The sequence below is a fragment of the Corvus kubaryi genome, unplaced genomic scaffold, assembly GCF_017639235.1.
Source record: "Corvus kubaryi isolate FWS band 111438036 unplaced genomic scaffold, C.kubaryi_AGA036_p1.0 split1-131, whole genome shotgun sequence".
Lineage (NCBI taxonomy): Eukaryota > Metazoa > Chordata > Aves > Passeriformes > Corvidae > Corvus > Corvus kubaryi.
The window spans coordinates 25715565-25740635 of NW_024582073.1; the positions used below are offsets into that span (position 1 = coordinate 25715565).

At 38.3% G+C, this 25071-nt stretch overlaps 1 protein-coding gene across 9 annotated transcripts in view; it reads left to right on the plus strand.

The window, feature by feature from the left end:
* CTBP1 (C-terminal binding protein 1) overlaps window positions 1-25071 on the plus strand; it is a 236558-nt gene that overhangs the window by 197911 nt on the left and 13576 nt on the right. For all 9 annotated transcript variants that reach the window (XM_042053276.1, XM_042053274.1, XM_042053275.1 and 6 more), the window contains 4 exons: window positions 2180-2334; window positions 11750-11894; window positions 15802-16008; window positions 21785-21999. In XM_042053276.1, coding sequence (XP_041909210.1) covers window positions 2180-2334; window positions 11750-11894; window positions 15802-16008; window positions 21785-21999 — 722 coding nt within the window. The remainder of the gene's footprint in view (window positions 1-2179; window positions 2335-11749; window positions 11895-15801; window positions 16009-21784; window positions 22000-25071) is intronic.

Below are 25071 nucleotides of genomic sequence, written 5' to 3' on the forward strand. Positions count from 1 at the left end.
CATTTTTTTCATTTGTTTCTAGACATAATTGCATTTTATTAGTGCTATTATATATACTGTTTTTAAAGAAATGTGAACAAGTCTATAGCATGCTTTATCCTAGGATGTTTTTAAGTAAATTTAATGTGGAGTTTTATAATTAAATTCCCTTTAAAGCATAGAATTGTTCCCTGAGTAACTAAGTATTTTTATGTGTTTGTGTCCTGTACCACATTACTAGTATGTTATTTATTTACTAAAAATGTCTGTATGAGGGTGATGTGGCCATTTCTGGTTCAAGCAAGTATGAATAGTAAAGTTCAACATGCACTGTTTTCAAAAATTACGTTTTAAAGTCTCCCATTTAGTTTTGGTGGCTGGATATTTTTGAAGTAACATGTAGCAGAAGCATTTCTAAGCTTATCTATCATAGTAGAGGTTAGGACTGGGTGTTTTTACAACAGAGGATAATTTCCATGGAAGACTTAGCTGGTGGGTACTTTTCCCATCTGAATGCCTCTCTGTTATGGTGAGAGTACTGCAGAGTCAGTCCATTGGCATCATCAGATGTTGGGAGATGCTGGAAGTAGAACAGAGAAGAACGAAATGTAGTGACTCTTGTTCTGTTGTCTCTAGGTATAAAACCTGTTTGAATAGATAGAGAATTTAAATGCCAGATTGCAGTGGGACTGGGCTATCCTGAGTTGGTGTCTTGGGGTCTAAATTTGACCAAACCAGAACAGTTGGTTAGGAGTGGACACATAATTTTTGGGTTTGGGCTCGGCCATTGAGAGGGACTGTGAGGGCAGCAGTCTCTGGAGCTGTCTTTCAGCCCCAGGACCAGAGCCTGGTCCCAGGGGAGAAGTTATATGCTGCTTCTGTTGAGTTGTGAAAATCTCTCTTCCCAGCAGCTGGTTTTCTTCACCAGATACCTTGTACAGCTGGGATTCTACTGGTATTCTATCCATTTAAAATGCAGATACCAGTCTTTCAGGACTTACTTTCTGGCACAGGCTGGGGCTTAAGATGCAGGGATTGCTTGTAGAATTTAACTGGGGCACCTCAGTCTTTTGCATTAATGTTGGACTAACTTGGATTATCAAGCAAATAAGCAATGTTTTAAAATTCACACTGAAACAAAAATATGTGTTGAAATCTGTATACTAGAAATATCTAGCCTGATTCACTTTGCAGTGCTTAAAACTTATTTTGAAAGAGGAAAAAAGATCATGTACTTTACTCTTCATTTTCCTTTTCATTATCTCCTCAGGAAGTCCCTTCTTTCCACTCCTGCTTAACTACTTTTTGTAAATGTAATGGTTTAATATTATTGCCTCGAGTACTTCTGTGTATTTATAGCATCTGTATTGTTCAAAAGATGCTCTCTAAATATCTTAAGGATTACTTTTCATTTCCAGACTCTGTAAAGAGGATGTAAATTAAGTTTTCAGTTTGGACTGATATTCCTTCTCCCAGATATTTGACGAGAATTTCTTTGTCACTCCAGTGTTCAGAGTGTGGTGTTGATTTAGGGAGGGACATTTTTTTCATGTTTTATAAGAGTTTTCAGTGATGGATTAAGTATGATGTGTTTGACTAAGCTATATAGAACTGTTTTATGAAACTTTCTAAATCTAAGCAGACCTACATAGATCAGCAATTTGCCTGTTAACTTGGACACTGGATCCTCAGTAAATGCAAAATTTTGCTGTTGTAGGCTTTTTTTAAGTTAAATTTTAGTCTCAGCAAAATCATCATTATATATGTAAATTGAATACTCAAATCCTCACTGAGTTGCTTATGATATTCCATAAGCTACACTCTTCTTGCAAGCCTGGACAAGAGATTTCTCACTCTGTCTAGAGCTCACAAAGGTGTGGAATCCAGTCAAAACCTAAGGGTTGGATAAGGTTGCACAGACACTTCTTACTAGTGCAGCAAGGATGTATCTTTAAAAAACACGTATACTACTCCCTTAGTGGTTTTATCCATCTTTCATAATTCAGCCTTCTGAACCTCCATGGAATGTTTTCTAAGGTCTTCTGTGTTCGTTTGACAGCTGAGTGTAAACTTGTTCCTGTTTTATTAGCTTCAGTCCTTGAAATCTTTTTCTGCCATCAGAATAAACGAGACTAGCTATAACCTATTTTTAATCACATTTGCATGGCCTGAATAACAAGTCTTCTCTGTTTCTTTGTAGGCATTCGACCTCCGATCATGAATGGGCCCATGCACCCGCGCCCTTTGGTAGCGTTGCTGGATGGCAGGGATTGTACAGTAGAAATGCCTATTTTGAAGGATGTAGCCACAGTGGCATTTTGTGATGCTCAGTCTACACAAGAAATTCATGAAAAGGTAATATTTAACAGGTACAATTGAGGTGTTTTAGGAAATGCAAATACTGTAATGGTTCGGACCAGTGTTGTGTCAGTTGTGACATTGTTGTTAAAATGTACGTGGTGAGCTGTGCTTTTGTGTAGTGTATTATTCTTGGCTGGATGTTGTCCCTCTGCTTACCTGCTGAGTCAGATTCATGGAGAGACCTAGAAATGCTCCTTGGAAACATTTCTGTTGCTCAGCAGCCTTTGCCTGGAAAGACAAATCTCAGTATGGGATTTTCTGTGTGGGGAACTTTCTGATTTCTTTGTTTAGCCAAGGAATTGTGCAGATTGGGTTAGGCAGCCTTGTGCACTGAGAATTATTACTGCAGAAGAGTTTCAAAACAAATGCTAACCCAAAATTTACGTGGAAAATGTAGTGAATGTCAACCTAACTTGAGAACACGTGCAAGGAATTGAAAACTTCTCAGTCTTCATTCATAACGGATCTGCATAGGTAGTGTTTGTTGAGGGTTTTAAATAAAATAAAGCTTAATTTATAAGGTTCAAAGACAATACATGTTTTTTTTAATCTAGAGAAAACCCAAGCTTTTTTTCTCAATTCCCTTTTATTATATATCAAAAATTAAAATGGGATAGAATGCCTGTTTCTGTATATTTCTTTTCAATCATGTTGAGAAGTTGCTTCTATTTTACTGTTTTGTTTTCCTATCTCACAGCACTGTTAGAAGTTAAATGGATTCCATTTACAAGGACTAAATGACACATGGAGAATAAGTAATATAAATGCTGTTCTACTTTTATTAGTAGATGAGAGCAGGCTGCTCTTTGGGTGAACACTATAGCGTTGGCTACTGCACCACCTGTATAGTTTTATGATTTGCTTAGTAAAATCAGCATAATTTACTTCTGGTGCATCAAGACTGGGGAATTCCTGTGTGCCATTAATGCCTTGCATAAAAACAATGGATATTTTCAGTTATCAGTGGTGTGTAATAAATGAACTTTTCAGATCCTGAGACTGAGTGTGTGTCTCTCAAATTGCAGGTTTGGAAAAGTAATTGAATAACTGATGAGTGACATAGGTAATCTGTTGCTGATCTTCACAACAATGCTGTCTTGAGGGGAGTATATAAAGGTTGCATACTTTGCTTTTTATTATACAACAATAATTAATTCTTAGTGATCTCAGTAATACATCAGGAAAATAGATTTTCACTAGCTATCAGTTCAACACCGTAATACAGGTTTTCACTTTTCTAAAGGATGAGGCAATCCCAAAATGTTTGGGTCTGCAAGGTAGTAAATTTTGGCAACAAAAATCACAAACCTAAATTCATTATCCTGTTGTATTCCTTTAACACTGACTGAGAGATCAGATTTATGAAGTGTTGAGCACTGTTCACTTCTGTGTGAAAAGTGTTCACTGTTTCATCTGCCATGAAAAATGACTATTTTTCACCTATCTTTAGAGTAGAGGAATATCTGTATTTTAGATACAATGTTGCTTTGCTAAATACAAAATTGTTTTCACAAAAGGTTTTAAAATCAAGAGTTGCATATTTAAAGGGGTATCTGAAATGTTCATGTGTTTATGAATGCACATTTGTGGCCATACTAAATGATGGTGTCATGTTAATTGAGATCTAGATTTTGATAATAGATACTAAGAAGAGCCACTGAATTAACAGGCTAGCAGATACAGATGCACTTAGTGTGAAGTTGCCGGGAGCAAGCCAGAGGCTGGGAAGTTCAGGATGGGATTTGAAAGGTGATTGACATTGTTTGATCCTCTTAGATGGGTGACTGTAGATGAACTGGGGGGGAAGACATGAACCAAGAATCACATGGGGAGGAAAGAAGTGAAAGACTCAGAAAGATGTTTAGGAAAGTAGGAACCTGTATTAACTCAGCTTGCATAGTTGTGGAGCCTTGATCACAGGGGTTTGAGGAGTCAGAGTTTGAGGAATTAACATTCTGGAACCTGAAGAAGGAATTTCTGCTGGTCATGAGAGTTTCAGGGACAAGACTGTGGTTTAAAATATTGTCTTTTTAGTATTTCAAGGAAATAGAGTGGAAAGGGGAATTTATCGTAGCTTGTGAAATAGCAAAGCACAAGCTATGTAGGTTTTCATAGAAGAGCAAGCAGCCTGAGAGATTTTAACACATACAGAAAGGAGGAAAAGAAGTGATGATTTGAATGCCATTTGTGTGCAGGGTGAAAATCAGGATACTTCACTGTGTGTGCTCGTTAAAGGAAGTTTTCTCCAAACTGGTTAATGCCTGAGTTGCAGTTCTGTAGCAGTTCCCTTCTGCCAAGAGTTCATTTGTCAATCACTTCTTATGGCTGAGGAGATTAAAGTGTGGAAAATAAGTAACAAGTTGTAATGTTGCAAATAAATAATAACATGTAGTAGAACTCTGCTTCATCTCAGCAAAGCATTCGTTCCCTGTTCCACTGTTCTGGAAGGCAACTTGGATGGTGAAGATAACATTTCCTTCCTTCAGAAAAATGCGGCTGCTAGTGCTTAAGTGAATACTGACATTTACTGAGAGTGACCCAAGGTTTTGAAATAACTTTGTAGTTAGAGGACACTTACTACACTTCCTCAGAAATTACTCGTGTGTGAGATTCTGCTAGTTTTTGGTTTGTCTCTTTATTTCCCATTCTCCCTAGAAAAAGCAGTTTATTTTCAAGCCAGTCTGCAAGGCTGCAATAGATGTGTTTATCCCTTAACCCCTAAGTTCTGTTTTATTGTAGATGTTGTGAAGTTGAGCATTACGTTTGTCAAACTCTTATCATGCCATAACTGGGAGTTCGGTTCACTGCATCCTATCCGAAAACTTCTGTCACTTAGGGTAAAATATTTTAAGATTTCAGTGTTTAAATTTCTTTCTTATGAGAGATTGCATTACTGTCTATAAAAGTTGCTCACTGTGCTTAAATTGGCTATTATTTTACAATGAATGATGTGTAAATAAGTTCTGTCAGTAACTATCTTAGACTGCTTTCAGGTGTACACAGTGTTTTGGTTTGTTCTGCCAAAAAATAGAGTTGTTCATCCAAAAAAATTATTTAAAAACACTTAGCTTGCTTCCATCCTCCTTCCAGGGTCAACTTTCTTTTTTCACTGGCTCATGCTCTGTTGTCTGTTCACCTCTTTTTCCCAATCCCTCTTCGTTTCAGTGCCATTCACAGTTTGCTGCTTTTCCTGGCTCCTTGGCAGCCTACCGAGCACTCTGATTCCTGCAGTATTGCTGCTCTTTTCCACTTCTGTACCTTTGAAGACATGACAGACTCAAGCACACCCTTGAGGTCTTTATGTTGCCTGAGATTTTTTTGAGTTCATGTTCTTTGCTTTTTGGGCTACCTGACCTTTGCCCTATGTTCTGTAACATGGAAGTGCTGTGTAGATTCAGAGGGATAAATATAAACATGCTGTGCAAGAGCTGGTAATAGGCATCTCGACCAAGCAGAGAGAAAATAGTGATTCTTGCAAACCCAAATGAAAAGACAGGAAGCACAACTGATGAAGAATGGTCTTTAAAACAAAATGTACTGGCTGGAAAGAAATCAAGAGTTTATTTGAAGCTGAGTACATTTTTTCATTCTCTTTTTTCTGTAATTATGTGCTTTCCTACATCTTGTTGCAAATCAAGTAGAAGAAAAAAGTGTGTGGTTGACTGGATTTACAGCTTCAAGCACTTACCCAGTTCACCAGAACACTGATGAGAGCACTGAGTAGTCTTTGGGTGGAAGTGGGAACAGAGTCTGTCAGGTAAACCAGTGCCCCAGCCTTAGCAGACATTGAGGTAGAATGTGTTGGATCCTTTGACTTCTGTTTTCTGAGCACAACATAAAATGATTTTCAAAAGGATACTACATTTCCATGTTTGTAGTTTTAAGTTAAAAAAAAATTAAAGCTGAACTTCCTGTTCAATAGAACTTGAAAGTTTTCAGTCACACTTTTACACAGGAATTAAATGTAGAAACAGTTGTAGTGATGGCAGTTTTATCAAAGACCATTTTAAAGAAGAGCTGAAAAGCAACAAATGTTTTGAAACTGATAGAAACAAATTCAGAATGGTGCTGTTGTTCAGCTCTTTGATTTGTCCCTGTTACAGCAATGGTTAAGTGAGATAATTTTTCCAGTTTCCAGTTCTTTGTTTAGCAGTAAAGCTTGTGTTTACACCATCAGTGCTGTTTATATTCATGATGCAGTTGAAGCATTTTAGTTTTCCATCAGATTTAAATTCTCAAAGAACATAGGTTGAAAGGAAGCAGCCTTGTTGTAAACAATAACGTCTGTTTGGGAGTAAGTTGTCACCTCGGAGCTGATCCAAAACCTTGTAAATGTACTGAAACCGAATGAGCTTTGGATCAGATTCCTCATGAAAGACTTCAGAAAAACCTGGGTTTATGCATTGTCACCAGGGACTTCCATGACTCCATAATATCCTTAGGTATAGGTGTTCAATCCATTGTAGTGTCTGATAGACTTGACCTGAATTCAGCCTTATGAATAGATGCAGTTCAGCCTTATTAGTAGACAAACTAGCACATGGAACTGCTGTTTAAGATTTTTCATTGGAACTTATTATTTAGTAAAAATGTTTTCAGAGTCTGTATTCTCAAGTGGATTTCTGTCATTAAAATTGCATGTAACAGTCAGTAAATCCTGACTTGGCAATACTGGCTTCAATATAGTATTTAAAAGGAAGTTTGGTATAGACTATACAGATTATTTATGTAGTTGTGTGTCTATTTGTATGTATATATTTTTAATATTAATTTTTAGAAGACTAGAAATACACTATCATATATATATATGTCACATGTATATAGATGTAGTTTATATAGTGTGTGGATATATAGGCTTTTAGAGAGTGTGTTTTCAGGACCCTGCAAGTAAGTTTTGTTTGTTTGTGTAAAATACTTATATTTGTATTTATGGACAGTATAAACATAAGTATTAATGTTTAGGGTCCTCACTAGAGAGTATCCTGGCTGAATAAAGTTTATATAAAATGGGTGGGTTACTGACAGCACCATGGATCATAGGAGCCTAACAGGGAGCTGAGAGCTTGTAAAGAGAAGCAAGAACTTGTAAAAAGCAGCACAATCTAACAGAGCTTTGGAGAGCTACTAAATACCACTCGAGCACACTGGCTTTTCTTTTTAGCTTTAATGGTGTTGGTTTCACATGGGCCTTTTGCAGTGTTGTAGGGAGGCTTTGAGAACAGCTCTGAGTCTCTGCAGCCTTCCCCGTGTGACAGACTATTGGTTACAAATTCTACGCGCAGCTGCTTTTTGCAAGTTAAATAAGGCAAGGCCTACTCCGTTTTGGTAAAGTACATTTGTTCCACCCAAATGTGCAAAATATCTCAAGTCTGTTGGTGACACTGGAACATACTTTTTTTTAGGGATGACACATCAAACTTCAAGTCCAAGAAATGCAACGCTTTGTAGTTTCTAGAACCAGATGAAATACAGCACTTTCTAGTGATGATTTTTGTTTTTAAGATTGATACCATGTCATATTCAACATGTAATTTATAATTTGTTTTTCTTTGCATTGAAGTACTTTGGCATTTTATCTACTGTGTTATGTTTCTGTACTCTGGATTTGATCCATGAGCATCTGGGATCAGCCTCTCGTAGTCAAATCTAGAAGTGTCTTCAGATGCTCCAAGAAAAGGAGGCCTTGCTGTTTAGTTCTTAGCATGTTGTGATAGGTTTATGTGTTTTTGTAAAAGTAAGCAAGATAGTCAGAGTTCTTCCCCACATAATGAGACATGTGTGTCACAGTGGTGACTATGCGATGTTTGGCATGATGGCTAAAATAGTGTAGTGCTGAAAGAAGGGGGAAAAAATGTAGATGGGAGAATGTTTAAGAAGGATTTCGATCTTTGGTAATCAGTACTCAGGAATTGTTAAGTTCTTGGAAATAAAAATGTCTCCTACTACTGTGTCATCTGTTCCCTAAGACCCTTGGTGACCTGGCATGTTGTGAAAGCAGAGTAGTCATTTTGAGGCTGAAGAACAGCAGAAAGATGTGTCCAAGCTGTTGTGATTGGAAAAGCTGTCAGCTTACAGAATAGGGAACGAAAAAGACTCAACAGTGAGCTGTAGCTCCACCTGGAAGGAAGTCCGAAGGCAGAGAAATTAGGCAGGTGAGCTGCATAATCATTTGGTAACAGAAGGAGGCCAACTTATGTCCTGTGTTTCAGCTTTTGCCTCAGATCCTTTATTCCCAGAGAGCACAGTTGCAGTGTGATGGAAGCAGGAATGGCTGTTGGAGGAACACGGCTGACTATTCATTTCCTGTCAGGTTTTTCCATTGACTTTACTTGCAAGAAATCATCAAAGAGCATGGTCTGACTGCCACTACTCAGGCTGGTCTGGAATTTCTGCCTTGCCTGCTATCTCACTCACAAGTTTTATCTCTTTGTAGTAAAATTGTTCTTGAATTTGATAAAAATTCCATCAAGTTCATTGTGGAAAATGATGGTGAAGAAACACATGTTCTTCCTGGTTTTTTCAATGCATCCACCACTTCTGATAAATCATCAGTAAATTGCTCCTATGCACAGTTACTTTTTTCTAAAGATAATTTCATTTTCTGGAGTTGTTGATATTTAATTAAATTATCAAATTAATGTGATAAAACATACTTGCAGGGTATTACATTTTTAGCAGTGGATTTCCTTGCTAACTAGCCCATAATCCTAGGAGAGGCTCAGTCACTAAAAAGAAATTCTTAAAGATTTGTCACTTGCATTTGCTTGTTCCATATCCCATGCGATGGGTAAATAACTGCCTGTGGAAATGGCTAGTGTCAGCATTAAGCTATAGCTAGGAAATATTTTTCCTTGTATTGAACACATTCCCAAGCTTTCCAGTAGTTTTCTGTCTCCTCCTAGTGCCAAGCCATAACCTAAATGGGCCCAAAAAATGTGGTGTAATGGATCCAGACTAGTGCTATTAAGAGTCCAAATGCCAGTCTTGACTGGCTGAGTTAATAAAATATGCATGACTGTGAGATGAAAATTTGCTTCCCAAAGTGAATCACTGATTTTAAAACAAAAATGTCTGAGCCAGTTCAGCTGTGCTTTAACCCGTGTTGGATGCAGTCCTTAAAGCAGTGGCAGCTCTGCACCCCAAAATACACACACCACTGGCATTTTCCAGTCTGGGAGAGGAGGGGTCTGGTTGTCAGAAAGCCTTGGGGGTGTGTCCTCAGAACTTCTAAGATTCTTCAATTTTTGCTCATCTGACAGCTACACAGATGATGTTTTCTCCTGCAGCACAGCCATCCAGAGCAGGACAGGGGAAAATATATGTGATAGAACACAGAATAGGGGACGTGGCTTGTTGGAGACAACCAGGATATCATAAAGAACTTGACCTTGAAGCAGCAAGTGCTGCGACTGAATTTGAAGAAATTTCCACACACTGAGACTGGGAGATTCTTGAACAATTTTATTTCAGCCTCTAGTGGGAGCAGAAATAACCTAAGAGCATTTTAGGTGGGCTCCCTGGTCCTAAGAGGGACTGTTTCTTGTGTAGGGTGCCTCAGCCTTGGTCCATGCCAGCTGTACTGTCACTGGAGAAGCAAACCCAGTAAACTGCTTTGGGTTTTTATTAACGCTGTGTAACAGGTCAAGGTAACACATTCTGGTGAGTGCAGTCTTTCTGATTGGATGGATGTAATCTCCAAAGGACTTTTTTGCACCATTAAAATCAAGGAGTTTTGTGTGTGTGTAATCATTTTATAAGTTTACAGCCTACAGCTGGTCTTTGAATTATGTTGTAGCTACATGCTTGAAGGATGTGTAATTTGTAATTTTTTTTCAGTTTTTACTAGTAAATGCAAATTCTGTTTAAAGGAATCTGGTCTTTATCTGACTTAGAACTGAGGTTCTCAGTCCAGAAACACATGTTGAAATAGCATAAATAATTTTGTGAAGTATTCAGTGCTTCTCTTTCATTTTTTCTTAATGTATTTTAATTTCAAATATTGCTGCCGATCCTGGGTTCCAACAGTTGTAATCCTCTGTGTGCAATACCATGCTTTGCTGCAATAATTTTTTAAAAATTATGTATGTTGATTATTTTTACTGACCTTGCAGTACACTAGGAAATGCTCATATGAGTAGAAATAACTCAGATGACAGAATCTGTACATGTACCAGACCCAAAAGTCAGTTGAGTAAGAAATTTAGAGCCTCTGCACAACTTTTATGTGAAGTGTGTCATAGGAATCTCTTGAAGTCATTACAGCTGGCTTAGCTACTGAAATGATTTGTGCATGTTTTGTGCCTCGTAGAACAATTAGAATATTAGCTAGTGCATTGAAGGTACAAGCACAGGGAAGTGTTTTGAAGAACTAAAATTGTGCAATTTGCATATAAAGAGGAAAATACTCTCTGCTGAAAAAATCCAAAAAATAAACTTGTATCAGCTGTGTGGGGTGCAGTGTCACTGTTTGATAGCAGAATGTAAAACTGCTGGGCATGTCTGGCTCCCTTCTCCATACCTCTTCCCTTCTTTCTCTCCCTACTCCACACCCCTTCCTCTTAAGTGCTCTTGAGTAGGTTGGATGCACTCTAACGTAATTTAGCTTATCAGGGGCTTCTGATTATCTTCTAATTTTGCTTTTTTGGTTCTCTTACAAATTTGGAGGTTTTTTCTGCAGCATTTTTGCTTTCATGCAATTTCTTATTTCTCAGAGGCTTTATGTTTTCCTGGATAATGTCAAGTTTGGCATCTCAGTTAATACCAATTTATGTGACATCCAGTTTTCCATTGGTGAGAGCTTATTTGCAGTGTCAATAAACTGAGGGACAAACACTTTTGTTCTTGTGTGAATTGACCGATTTCACTCTCTGTTGTCGAAGGGGTTTATGATCACTGAATGTTTTCTCTATTCAGGTATCAAATGGTTTAATAGGGCAGTGAATGCCTGTACCACTGTGTGTGGTGGAGAGATACTGCTCTGTAACTCCATTCAAAGCTGAATGTCAGCTGCGTAAGCATAAAATATTCACTGTTTGTGGGGAGTGTTTGCTCCCACGTTGGGCTGCTTCTGCATGTGCAGATGCAGTCCGGTGGCACTTGTACATGGGGTCAGTATGGCAGAGCATTTCCTGTGCAATGAAGAGAGTTTTCCCTCTTATTAAGAGCACAAGTACAGATCATGTAGTTCTTTCAAAGCTGATCCTATCATGTTAGAATGGAGACTTCAGATGGAAAAAGACTTACTAAGAGGCTGGAAGATATTTGGAGAAATAACCTTTAAAAAAACTCTGAATCTGTATTTAATGCTTTTATGGTCTTTTTATACTTGAAAATAAGTGTATGAGATTAAGCTGAGATTCTGTGAAAGACAAACATAAAATAAGGTTTTTTTCCTCCATTTTATTTATAGGTACTAAATGAAGCAGTGGGTGCACTGATGTATCACACCATAACTTTAACTCGTGAAGACCTGGAGAAATTCAAAGCACTTCGAATAATTGTCCGAATTGGCAGCGGTTTTGATAATATTGACATCAAATCTGCTGGAGATTTAGGTATGGCTCTTACAGACTTTGTTTTGCATCTTATACTTGCCTCCAGAAATGTGATAACATCTAAATCTTTGTATTAATGTTTTCTGTGTATTTTATAGTAGCATCGTATGTAAGCTGTATAATTTTCTCATCAGAGTATAAAACTCATTATGGAGATACTAGCATTAGTTAATTAAGTGATGATATTAACAGCTTTGTGGCAGGATGACAGTCCGCCTGTTCAATACAAACCCAAGGAGTAAGGCCATAATTTTTCATTTCTTTCTGTTTTACCCCAGTTGTATATTTTAACTGCTACTGCTGTAATCCAATTAAAAAATATAATTCCATCACCATGGCATACTACTTTGGTTTGAATAAAAAATGAGATCATTATCAACTGTCTGAGACTTATTTATGATGCATGAGTTTTAGTACTAAACCACTCCATAAAATAGAAATACCGATTTTATAGGAGAATCAGTTGTTGCTGTTTCAGAATAAATTGAGCTATGGGAACTCTGAAAAGGTGGTGCTTAACGTTTGACTGCAAAAAAAGCAGCAATCTGATTTGTACTTCCCCTTACTTTAGGTTAAACTGTGTCCTACCTGTAATCTAAAGGTCAGCCTATCACTTGGAGTAAAGATAATCTTCCGTTTATTTTCCAAGATTGAGGAGACCAAGTATGTTTCCCATTATGCTCTGGGAAGATCTTGGAATCTTTATTTCAGTGTGGCAGTGCTTAGTCCTAGCAATAACCTCACTGATGTAGTGGAGGAGTTGGAGTGTGGTCTGTTTATCAGCTGATGATAGTAAACTATTCACCTGTTGTAATGGTGGCAGAGCCTTAACCACTCCTTGCTAAGTTTTATAAAGAACAGGTCTGGGCTGAAAGTATGCAAGGCTGTGTTCTGCCTGTTTTAACTAGTGCCACAGTTAGGCACATGTTGTGAGCCCCAGAAAACCTCTGTGTGTGGAGAGATTGGCTTGGGGTAAAATCCTAGATCAAAAGCCAGAATGTAGGTGCAGATCAAAGGCTCTGACCAGTCAGGAGCCCAATTTATGGAGAAAATCCCCGATAAGAGGAAGATCTTCACAGGTTTGCTGGCTGTTTCTTCTGCAGGTCTCTGTGCTGGATTGTAACCAAAGTTTATAACTTAAGTGCAGTCACATAATTCTTCAAGCCAGAGTACAGCAAATTTGAGAGTCTCATTCATATGAAATGCTAAATGGCCACATTGCTCATTATTCAGTTCCTATCTTGTGATTAGACTGAGTTACAAAGTTAATGTCCAAGCTGTCTGTGCATCCCTTAATTCACAAAATATTATTGTCCACTCAGTCAAATGCTAGTAAATGCTGGAAAGATTACAGTGTAAAATCTCTGATTTTAATATTAAGTTGGGGTGAAATGGTTGGAATGAAATGTTACTGATACAAAGAGCCTTCCATTTGTTGAACTAGTGCAAGTAATACAAATCTTAAGGAGGTAATGTGAGAGTGATCTGCTCTTTATAAAAAGCTTTGATTTGCTTTTGAAATGTAGATTTAGGCCACAGAGTCCAGCATATTCCTGAACTTCTGTAGTAACTTCTTACTTTTCATAGAGCTGGCACATGGGGTTGTTACCAGTTTTTCCTATTAAGCATTATTTTATATTAGCACTTTCAATCTTGTTAGAAAGCATGAAAATATGTGTTTCTTGGATAAAACATGCTTTTGCTCCACTGTATTAATTGTTGACTAAAAAATACATACAAGTTGTGGGTGTAGCTGGATGCAAATGAAGTGGGAGCTCAGGTAATGCAGGTTGACTCCTGTATTTTAAAGCATTGAACCTGTGCACAAAATCACTGGAAGCAATGGGAAAAGAGAAGGGAGCATAGATCAATGGATCTGGAGATGAGAGTATGCTGTCTTTTCCCATGTGAAATGTCTCTTCGTTTCCTTGCCTCTCTCTTGATGCTTTTTGTGGTTTGGTATGTCTCTGCCTTTCAAAAATGAGCTGCTTTTAAAGGTGAAGAAAAATAGGGAAAAATAAATTCCTGCCATTCAGGAGAGAAATTACCTGACTTTTGTTCCCTCAGTTTCCTAAGGAAAACTATTAGGGAGGATGGTATATTATTTCTCTTCCCAAAAACATAACTCTTTAAGCTCCTTCTAAAGCGTAATTTTAGTTGATGGCAGCTATTAGGAGACACATTTACTAAATTTACGTTGCCATCTAAAACCTGCGTTGTTGCTCCATGAAGAATACTTTTTTTGTATAAACAAATGCAGATGTTTAATGTGAGGTACTTAGAGGGATGTTATTTTTCAGTCTTTCACCTCTCCCTCCCAGTTGAGCTTTTTTCCCCATTTTTAAAAATGGTGAGTTTCCTGCTACCATGGATGTTAGCAGGATGCCAAGATTAATATTCCAGCAAATGATGCTGGTATATCTTCTTGTAAGTCTTAAGGGGAGTGACTCAGCAGACAGGCTTATCTCTACAGCAGAAGAAACAAAAATAGTTCTGCAGGTTCCTTGTGCTGGTTTTTAGTGGTGTAGAGAAAGCTGTAAAAAAGTACTGGGCAGCAGAGTAAAGGCATTTGAATGTAAAACATAGTTATATATAATATGAGCTTATTATTTGTCATATTACTGTTGTTGCTATTTTTGAAGAGAATGTTTCTTCTTCTTTGCTTCATAAGATAATGCTGGCATTAGCTGAGGACTTAATGAATATTTAGTTACGTAAAAACTCAAAAAGTAAAAACAGTTTTCGGGTGTTTTTAGGAAACGAACCACTTTTTTTTTCTTCTCCACCATGAAATTATACTGTGTGCTGTTTGTTGTCTCAGTCAGCAGAACTGAGACACAAACATTTGTGGGAGCTGGTGATTAGAGAGAGAACATGCAGTACATGGAAAGACTGAAGAGAGACAAGTCAAAAAGGACACAGGCTTTTTCAAGCAAACATTTTGCTTAACTGCTGTGCATTGAGTACTGGAAGGTAAAAAGCAGAATGGGATAACTTGCATGCGATTACAATCACTTGTTGCTTCATCTGTTTTTTGAAGTAAAATGGGCTTATTGTGAATCTTGAATCAATCCACCTTCCGCAGTTTTCTGTGGAAATCTGTAACACTTCAAGCTGCTTGATGTTATGCTTGTTTCAGCTGGTAACTTTTCAGCTGTTAGGAACATGGACTTAATGTGGCATTACCTTTGTGTGCCATGGAGAAGCAGATTTTGCATTTCCCTGTTGACAATTAGATGGGTTCCCTTTAGTGTGAGGGACCAGGAAAAGCCTGGGATTTTTTTGTTGTAATTCTAAAAATCCCTGTGCAGCACAGAACAGATTGGCCTTCCCTGTATCACGATTATCTATACATGATTTGGAATTACTGACAGTCATCCTGTGAGGGCTTTATAAGAGTTGCTATCATTATAAATTATTTTATCCTTTTTGTAACTTGCATAGATAGCTTTTGGTAGGGTATTTGCTCAGTGGTGGAAGGCTAACTCGCACAATTAAATCCAAACATGATCATTGACCACTCTGTTGAGAGCAAGGCAGACTTCTCTTTGCTGTTCGAAGCACCAAGCTCAGTGGAAATGTAAAACACTTACCGAGACTCATGTTCTAAACTATCAGACATCTTCAGTGCTTTGCTTTAGTGGTTTCAGTGGCCTGTTTACTATCTGCCTTAGTTTGCAATAAATCAAAACACAATAATTAGTAATAAAAAATCAGACAAATAAGTTGGCACATAATTGTCAACTATTATGTGGTATTCTGTCTGCCATTGCAGTCAGAAACTTAGTATTTGTGCAAGACTTGTTGAAACACCTGTAATTTTAAACATCATGCTCCTGTATTGCTGTTAAATGCAAAAAAGTAAGCATTGTTTGGCAACTGGCATCCTCTCCCCCACTGCTTGCAGGGATCGCCGTGTGTAATGTGCCAGCCGCCTCCGTAGAAGAAACGGCGGATTCCACCATGTGCCACATCCTGAACCTGTACAGGAGAACCACCTGGCTCCACCAGGCCCTGCGGGAAGGCACACGGGTACAGAGCGTTGAACAGATTCGGGAAGTGGCCTCTGGAGCTGCCCGCATCAGAGGGGAGACCTTGGGCATTATTGGATTAGGTACGTTGTCTTCATACATGCTTTCACACTCATTGCTCTCCATTGCTTTAAAAAAATGTGAAGATTTGAACTGTAAAAATGGAACACTTGGTTCACTCCGTGTCAAGCATTGTTTATAATCCCGCTTCATTGCTGGTGTTTTTATAACTCAAATGTTTTCCCTTTAGACATTATCATTTTCTGCAGAAAACTTATTTTATTGCTGATACTCTCTCAGTTCTTTGAGTTTCTGTACGTCTTTGTTGCCATATTGCTTGATGTCAGGCTCACTGCTTGTAAGAGAAGGACACATCATCACTTCCCTTTTCCAGGACAAGGATCCTGCTACTTCAGCCCAGTTACATGTGGATGTTTTATCCTTTATCTGTTGTTGTACCTGGTTTTGTTTGGACTTTCTTCCTTTTACTGTTTTTTACATAAGTAAAAAGTCTTTGCTGCAGTAACATCCTGCAGAGCAGTTATTTTGTGCATTTGATTGAGTTGGATCTGAAATTGTATTTCAACTCTAAGGAGAGGAAGAATATATGCAAGAAAGTTTGAAATGTTTCCAGACCTAATAAAGTTACTTACTTACCTGAATGACCCTAAATGTTTTTCAGCATCCAACAGATGGGCAGGCTTGCTTGAGATGAATTAATTATTGTCTGTTACAGAAGTAGAGAAAAACAAGTCAGTTTCTATATAAAAATAACTCAGTCATGTGCTTGTCTTACACAGATCTCATAGACTGTGTATGTAATTGCTGTGCTATTCATCCACAGGAATTCATAATATGATTTTGACAACAAAGCATCATACTTAAATGACTGCTTGAGTTACACATTGCTGTCAAATAACTCAAGCCACAAACTCTTACTTTTAGGAGCTGAAAATAGCCTGTTGTTACATAGTACTCATTTCAATGAGCGTGCAATACACCAGAACCACGTTCACAATCAAAGAATTGCCTTCAAAATATGACTTCCAAGAAGTTAGTCATGAAGCTGCTTTCTCAAATCTATGCTCATGTAATTATGCATCTCATTTAAACACACAATGATTATTGTGCTCACAGTCACAGCATCTGTACATAAATAATAGACAGTTGCCTGCAGTGTTTCCAAAATGGAAATGCATACCTGGTTTTTGAAACTTAAGCTTTGGCTCACATGCAGTGTGCATATTTACTGGAGATATCTGTACTGGTGTCATTTAATTTGGGGTTTTTTTTGTACTGAACGAATTCAAACGTGAGACTAGAAAAAAAAAGTCTTTCATCATTGATGTCCTTAAGTGAGTTTTGTTGGTTTTGTTCTCGATGACTGAAAAGTATAGAGGAACAAGTGGATAATCAGATTGCCAGTATGTGTATAAAGCCTTACAAAATGCTAGGTTTTGGTTTCAAAAAGCAAGCCTGTTGTGTGCATGGTATACTTAAAAAGCTGTTAAAAGCTGATTTTTAAGGGCACACATCTGTTGCAATTACTGACCAGTCATTATCTCTAGCTTTTTTTTGTTCCCATATATTTCCTACAATAGAATATTCACAGTTTCAAGGAATACTGCATTGTGAAGTCACTTTTGAAAACTTCCACTGTTCTTGTGAGCGCATGTGAGTAGGCACAACACTTTGATTCTGACCTGTTCTAACAAACTCCTGTCAGTCTACACATTAATGAAGAGTAAAAATGTAGACTTAGAAGATTTACCAGAATTTCTGTGTGGGCACTTCTGGCACTTAGGCTGTGATGTGCACCCTTTTGTATTACAGATCACTGCAAGAGGTTACCTGTCTTGAGTTTCAGACTCAAACATGTATTTACAACCAAAAGATTTCCTTAGGTTGAGTTTCTTCACTAGTGGCCTCTCCCACGTCGGGAGTCTGCCTCAGTTTATTATTTAGACATGTCAGTGTCAGAAGTGATGATCCACCCAGATGCTATGAAGTGAATGTATTACACACAAAATAAACAGTTCTCATCATCTGTTGCTAAGCTCTTTCTTCTGTTTCTGTGTAGTGTCTCAGTTTCTGTCCTTTGTCATTAACGTGTGTCTGAGATCATCTCCTCTCAAGCACAACTATGTTTCTCTATTCTTTCTTAAAACTCGTGGTCTCTTCAGGAGTGGGTTGCTTAAATTTATCACTTTGCTGCTGCAGTAGCTAACTGCAGACCTTCTTAACATCTGTTCTGGGCTTTTCTCTTTTTCTGCCAAAAAGAAACACCCTAGCTCTTGCCTGTCTCTGTGCTAGGGAATGACTATGTCTCCAAAGTTTCATCTACTCACTTCCTTATCCACTGATCTAGCCAAGTTTCGTGACTCACTTGCCTTCTTTCCATCACCCACTCTCTTCTCTTTGCCTCTTCTCATGCATATTCCTGCTTTGACACTTGGTCTGTCCTGCTTAATCCTATTACTCCCTGTTCTTCCTTTAAAGTTAACCCCATCTCTCATCCTCTGCTTGTATTGAGCTTGAAGATAAGCAGAGACTCAACAGCATAATGCCTCCTTCTTGTGCTTGTTGGATCTCATCCGTCATTGTTGTGTTGTTTGGTTGGCCCCTGAGCTCCTTAGGGCACAGCCCATGCCTCTTTCTGTCTTTGTGAAGTGTCTGATTCTTTGAGCCTTACATTAATAATAGTATCACATCATTAAACAGCTGTCTTAGTCACTTTTAATCTTTATTACTATCCTGTGTCCTATATTTCAAGTGATGCATCACAAGTGTGAATAATAAGCCCTGCATTAAAAAAAAAAAAGCTATCTTTTCGCCTTATATCTAGAAATGTAGTGGGTTTTATTTTTTTTAAGGAAGAATATTTATGAGCAGCAGTATGTAAGTACTTGGATGAATAGATATCTGGCCCTGGTTCTGCTCTAATGATAATTTTACAGCAGTGAAGTCACACTCCCTTCCCCTTCCTTCTCAGTGAGAAATGCTGATGACTAATGACTTACGCATTTCCTCACCCAAGAAAGGTGAAATTCTTCCAAATAAATTTGTCTCCACATCACAGTGAATGTCACCACTCAGTTTGTCTTTCCTCACCTGTTCTATTCTCTCAACAGTCCCACGGCCCTACCTAGATGTTGGCCAAATTACTAACCTTTGTTTTAAGACAATAAAGCTTAAAGAGTTGTATGGTATTACTCTGCAATAAATGATCTACTCTTAGCAGTCCTACTGGCTTGCTTAATGTGCTCAGCAGGAAATGTAACGAAACAGCATTCTCCACATTTCAGAGTTCTGCAAGAAGGAGGAAAAATTACCCATATTCTCCATTGCTGTTGCACAGGCAGGGAAGAGCTGCTAAGTGAAAGCACTTTTTATTTGCATGGAAATCTTCAGGCAGGTCATCATTATTTCCATGGTATCAAGGTCATTTTATAAAACTTTGTAATACCAGCGCAGGGTGAGTGTTCATTGCCCTAGGGCTGAGCAGGGTACTTGACACCTGCAGCTGCTGTACTGTCACACTCTGATCAGGTCATTGGCAGGGTCAAGGTCAGAGACACCTATAAATCAGGACACTTGGGTTGGGAGGAGTTGGGAGACTTGTGGCAGAGTGAATGGATGAGGCTGTAACAGGAGACTTGGGTGTTTGGGTCTCTGAAATGATGAATGGACCTCGCTAGAGCTTTGATTTCTAAAACACACTTTGTTGCTTTTTGCTTCTTTTGCAATTGTATGGAACATTCATTTTCTGCATTCTTTTCAGACTACAGACCAGGAAATTCATTTAAGGTTTTCAGCTTAAGATTTTGCCCTCCCTGGAAGCAGCCATGAATATTCATAATAGTTCGATACACTCTTAACATACAGTTGTCCCAAAGGTGGGATGCTTTGTGTGCTGTATTGTCCTCAGTGTGTTGAGGTAGGTTTTGAACCACCCCTCATACCCAGGAGAGTCTTATATAATAGAAGTTTTTCAGGAAAGGGAAAAAAAAAGTCATAGGTTTGTGGTTCTTCTTTATGTCAGATGGGAGTTTAAAAAGAAACTGGCAAATTAACCTTGTGTCCAGCTGTGTATTTGTTTAATGACTAAGACTATATATGAGTTGACAATTGCAGAAGACTTTTATCCCATAAAATATTTGTAATAGGATAATTCTGGTTAGAAATAGAGATGTAATTCCCAGGTGTTTGTGAAGGGAACTTTGTGCCCACTGAAGAAGGCTTTGGTTTATTAGCCTGCTTGGGGTGAAGGAAGAGTGCAGCTTTAACTGGAGAGGCTGTTGTAAGAGATTTTGCTGTTGTGAATCCCCTCAGGTATTAGTGTTGTGAAGAGCGTAAAAAAAGAACAGATGTTACAGACAGAATGTTGCATGTGAAAATGAATGGAGCTGGAGTAACAGTTACATGCTTTGTTTAAAAAAAAAAAGTGTTTACAGTTGTGTGACTGATTCCTTGAGCTGTGAACTTGCCAAAATTTGGAAATGTACATTGTTTGTGCTTAAAATTTTCTAATTCAAATTTATGAAAACAGCTTGGAAAGCAAACAGATAACATGCCTGCAAATGTTGAAATGATAGATTTTGAGGAGTATTCTAACCTGGTGTCCCCAAAGAAAAGCAGACAGCCCCTGTCAGATTGATGTACTGTTTAATATTCCAAGCACATCTGTCACTAAGCACTGCAGAATTGCTGTGTTCACGTTAAGTGATCAACAAAAAACCTTTCTTCCTGTGGCTTCTGAAGTTTATTCAAAGAGAAACTGAAAAGCAGAGGGAAATCCCTTCAAGCACAATTGGAAAGAGATGGGATTTCCCTGGGTTAATTTGATGCTTTTTTGAACAAACTTAGATATTACAAAGGAAAACTTGTTGACTTTTTTTTTCCCCCCCAAATGAGGCATTGTTATTACGGTTTGTCAAGTGATGCTTTTGAAACATCTTTATCCAACATTTGTAGTGCTCTAACATGAATATCTAGTTGTAAGCGTCTTAACTTGAAAAGTGTGTTAGTTCTCACTCTCCAAAATGCCTGTAACTCATTAGATGTACTCAGGGATTTTTTTTTTTCCCCTCTCTGTTTTACTGGTAGTGTGTCAAAGGGAAGTGGTATGGAGTCATGCCCATACAGCAGTTCTGGGCACAGCTCTGAAGTATGACAGTAAGGAAAGTGGAACAGAAAAGCTAAGTTCAGTGTGAATTCCAAATGGGACTACACTCGTCTTAACTAGGTGCTATACTGTGTTTATTAATCATTCAGGTAGCTGAATAAAATTTATTTTAAAGCCTTAGATGACAGAATTCTTGTAGGCATTTTGATGCTGGAAGGATGTTACTCAAAATGAAAGAAGATACCAGAAAGGAGATTCCATGTATTGACATCGGTTGTGCTTCAGATTAAACAAATTATCTGTCATTACATCCATTTTTGAGGATTAGTTTTATAGCTTTTTATTAAAGCTAGCTGGTTTGACATGGGTAAGGATAAGCCCTTGGCAGGATGTGTTCATAGGCAGTGGTGTTTTGCCATGTACAGGCCCAGCAGGCAAGCCTTGTGTTACCCAGATTATTGCAGATTATGTGACATCTTCTGGCATTTCAGATATCTGGTTGCAAAAGGTGCAAACCTCCTGCTTTGTTTCAAGGTAGTGTGAAACAGTCCAGATGTACCATTTCTGACCTCAGTGATGGTTTTCAGTGGGATGGGAGACTCCTCTGTTTTCTGCATTTCCAGTTGCTGTACAAAGTGTTACGGTTTGATACGAGCGTTCCCATTAGGAAGGAGGAGGTTACCTTACAGCAGCTGCTTCACATCTGCTCTCATGGCGTGTTTATCTTGTTCTAGGGCGTGTTGGGCAAGCAGTAGCACTACGTGCCAAAGCCTTTGGCTTCAGTGTGATTTTCTATGACCCATACCTCTCGGATGGGATGGAGCGTGCTCTGGGACTGCAGCGGGTGAGCACTTTGCAGGACCTGCTGTTCCACAGTGACTGTGTTACCCTGCACTGCAACTTGAATGAACACAATCATCATCTTATTAATGACTTCACCATAAAGCAGGTAATAATCTCTGTGGGCGTGCTCCACACCAGTGCTGCTTGCTAACTTTGTATAGCATTTATTTCTGTAAATAGACAGATTCTCATTTGATAGAAATCTTTCTGTTTTGTTGCTGTAAGATCAAACAGGTCTATAATTGATTAGGAACTAGCTGGTTGCTTATATATTGTTGCTTTTACTGTTTTTTTGGCTCAGTAATATTGCATTTGTGGAAATAATTTGCTCTTCTTAATATCGCTCAGATTTAATGAAGTGGCATTGATATAAAAGCACTTCTTCTCTGTCTTGTAGCTACTTCCTTCACGTGTGTATTTTCAGGTAGCAATTCTGCTTTTCACTGTTGTCCCTCAGTTTGAGTTCCTTCGATGCAATTTAAGGATTATGACTAAATGGCTCCCCCCTGTGCTCAGTCCCGATTCTTGCAGAGCACTTCAAGGATGGAGCTCATTTACAGCATTGCGTTATTGGGAAAAATAATGTTTCTTGGAATTAGTACTAACCTCTCCCTAAAGTTGTAGGTAACATGTAAAATAATTCCAAAATCTAGGTGTAGTAACTGCTTTGTTATTGACTAATTTGATAGTAGAAGCCAGACACTTAATGAAAAAGTTTGACTCCAATTTCAGTGTAGCCAGAAGTAAAACACTGAGACTAAGAATGGAGGCAATGTACAGGAAGGACACCCTAAGACAGAATAGTTAATTTGGCTGTTCTTCGTATCTATATAAATATATAGTGGGTTTATTTGTTGGTAACAATGACAGTAGCACTCTTTTGCAGTAAAATCATTGCTTGTCATCTGAGAAATAGTTTGTACCTACTACTCTGGAACTTCAGAACTGAAGATCTTGCTGAACATGTTCCACAGTCACATAGGATCGTGGCAGAAAACTGACAATGCAACACACTTCCTGATTTGAGAGTTTAGGGATTTTGCAAATCCATCGCAACATAAAATCAGGATTTAGGATTTAAAACTCTAAAAAATTAAGAAGCTTAAAATAAAACCTGTAAGAGAACAGATCTCTGTCACCCTGCCCTGAACACTGTCTTTCGTTGTGTGGCTAGGTACATTCAGTGATTATTACACGGTGAGATATCTTTGCAAGCAGACACCTAGACCCAAAAAGCATCACATTGACTTCAGTAGGAGTGCTGAGCAATGGTCACTTTATTTTACAGCAGATGTGAAACTGGGGCCAGTTCATCACAGGAAGTTTTTGAGTGGAGCCAGAGAAATGTGTTGAGCTATGGAGAAGGCACAGTGCATTAATCAGAGAAACAAACAAAGGAAAACATGCTAAAACTGAGTAATACCGTCTGAAATTAAATGCCTGTAATAAACGGCACTGGAAAGTATCTTGTAAGCGTTTATCTTGGTATTTGTTATCCTTCATGATCAAAGCAAGGATTAATTGAAGTGTTATAGATAGTTCTTGCTTTGGATAAGAGTTTGGGTGAAGCAGTCTGGATAGTAAAGCGGATGTGAAACCCATGAAATTGTAACCCCTCTGACTGCTTAGTTTGTGTAAAGCATATTCTGATTTAGGCTGACAGATGTTGGAGTTGGCCTAGAATTTCTAGAGAGCACTGCATACCATTTTTGTCCAATATTGCATGCTCATGTAATAATCAGTTTTTAAACAAAGTACAGAGAAGTATGGTGCATTTCATTTCACTGAAGTCTCACCCTGAATTTTGTTGAATCTGAAATGACATAAACTTAAAACGTCTTTGAAAATTTGATGTCTGTCTCCTCTTTAAGTAGCATTTCTAGTGAATTAATCATCATTCTCTCTAGCTACCTTGCTTGTCCTTGTAGTCCCAGAGTAGCTCAGAGAAATGTTTCAATGAACCTGGGGTATTCAGGTGGTCTTAAGAGACCAAGGTCATCTTTAGTTATACAGATTTGAGAAAAAGACACTGCAGTTTAAACACAATGCTCTTAAAAAGCAACTCTGCAGGTTTAGTGTAGGTGAATTTAGCAGACGTCAGCAGTTCCAGCTGCAAAGCTCTTTCAAGCTTCCACCCATTGTTAAGGATCTTCTCCAGCTGCATCCACCCTGACAGTTTATCATGAGTCACGTAATTCATTCCCTCTAGAATGCATTTATGCAGACATGTTCTGTTTGATTTGAACATGTCTTAGTGCTAGTTATGGAGTTTTGTAAATAGTCCTAAAATGAAAACTCAAGCAAGGTTGTTGGGCAGATTGGACAGAAGGGGTTTTAGCAGAGTTCAGTTTAATTAAAATTTTCATGTCCTTTAGAGGGCCTGTAAATACATGAAGCTGTACTTAAAACTCACATTATCCATTTGCACAGAAATAGGGAGGGTATATGAGCTCCCATGAGCCTTTATGGTGTGTCTGCACTGGTGTGATTGGCTCTTGGGAGAGCCCACCTGTGCTGGTTTTTGTACAGTTCCCACAACTGACTCAAGAACTGGAGATGCACTGATTGTTCCCAAAAGGAATGTCTTCTTGTTACCAGACCAGATTAAGATCCTGCCCCTGTTTCTTTGCTGTTCCGATTCCCAAGTTAATTACATAAAGGTGAGGGAAGCAGCCTTTAGTTCTGCTCCTCTAAGTGGAGTTTTTGCTGTACAGACCAATGGATGGTTCTCCTGTAGGCCCAGGAGTCTGCAAATGGAGAGAGGTGGGGTCACATTAAACCTAGAGAGTTGGCCAATAAAATGTGGTTTTTTCTTTACAAAACACTGAAAGCATGTGCATATTAATATTCTCTATGACCTCATTAAAAAAAAAAAAAAAAGCTGACTTTTATTCAAACCTCCTTGTTGTTCATGAATCTGGCATTTAGTGTAAGGATCCATTTACCTAAGGTTTAGTTTGATGTGTAGGTTTTATGAAGTTGAGAAGGTGTCAAAATGTTGGGGTTTGCTTATTTTTATGGTGAGAGATGGAGTCAGTACAAAATGAGATTTTCATTATTCATCTTCACCATGGCTCCTGCTTTTCATGTGCTTTCTGTCATGCACAGTGGTGTTTGAGACATCTGTTAAAGATGAAATACCAGGGTGGCTGGAAGCAGGATGTTGTAATTTATGTTT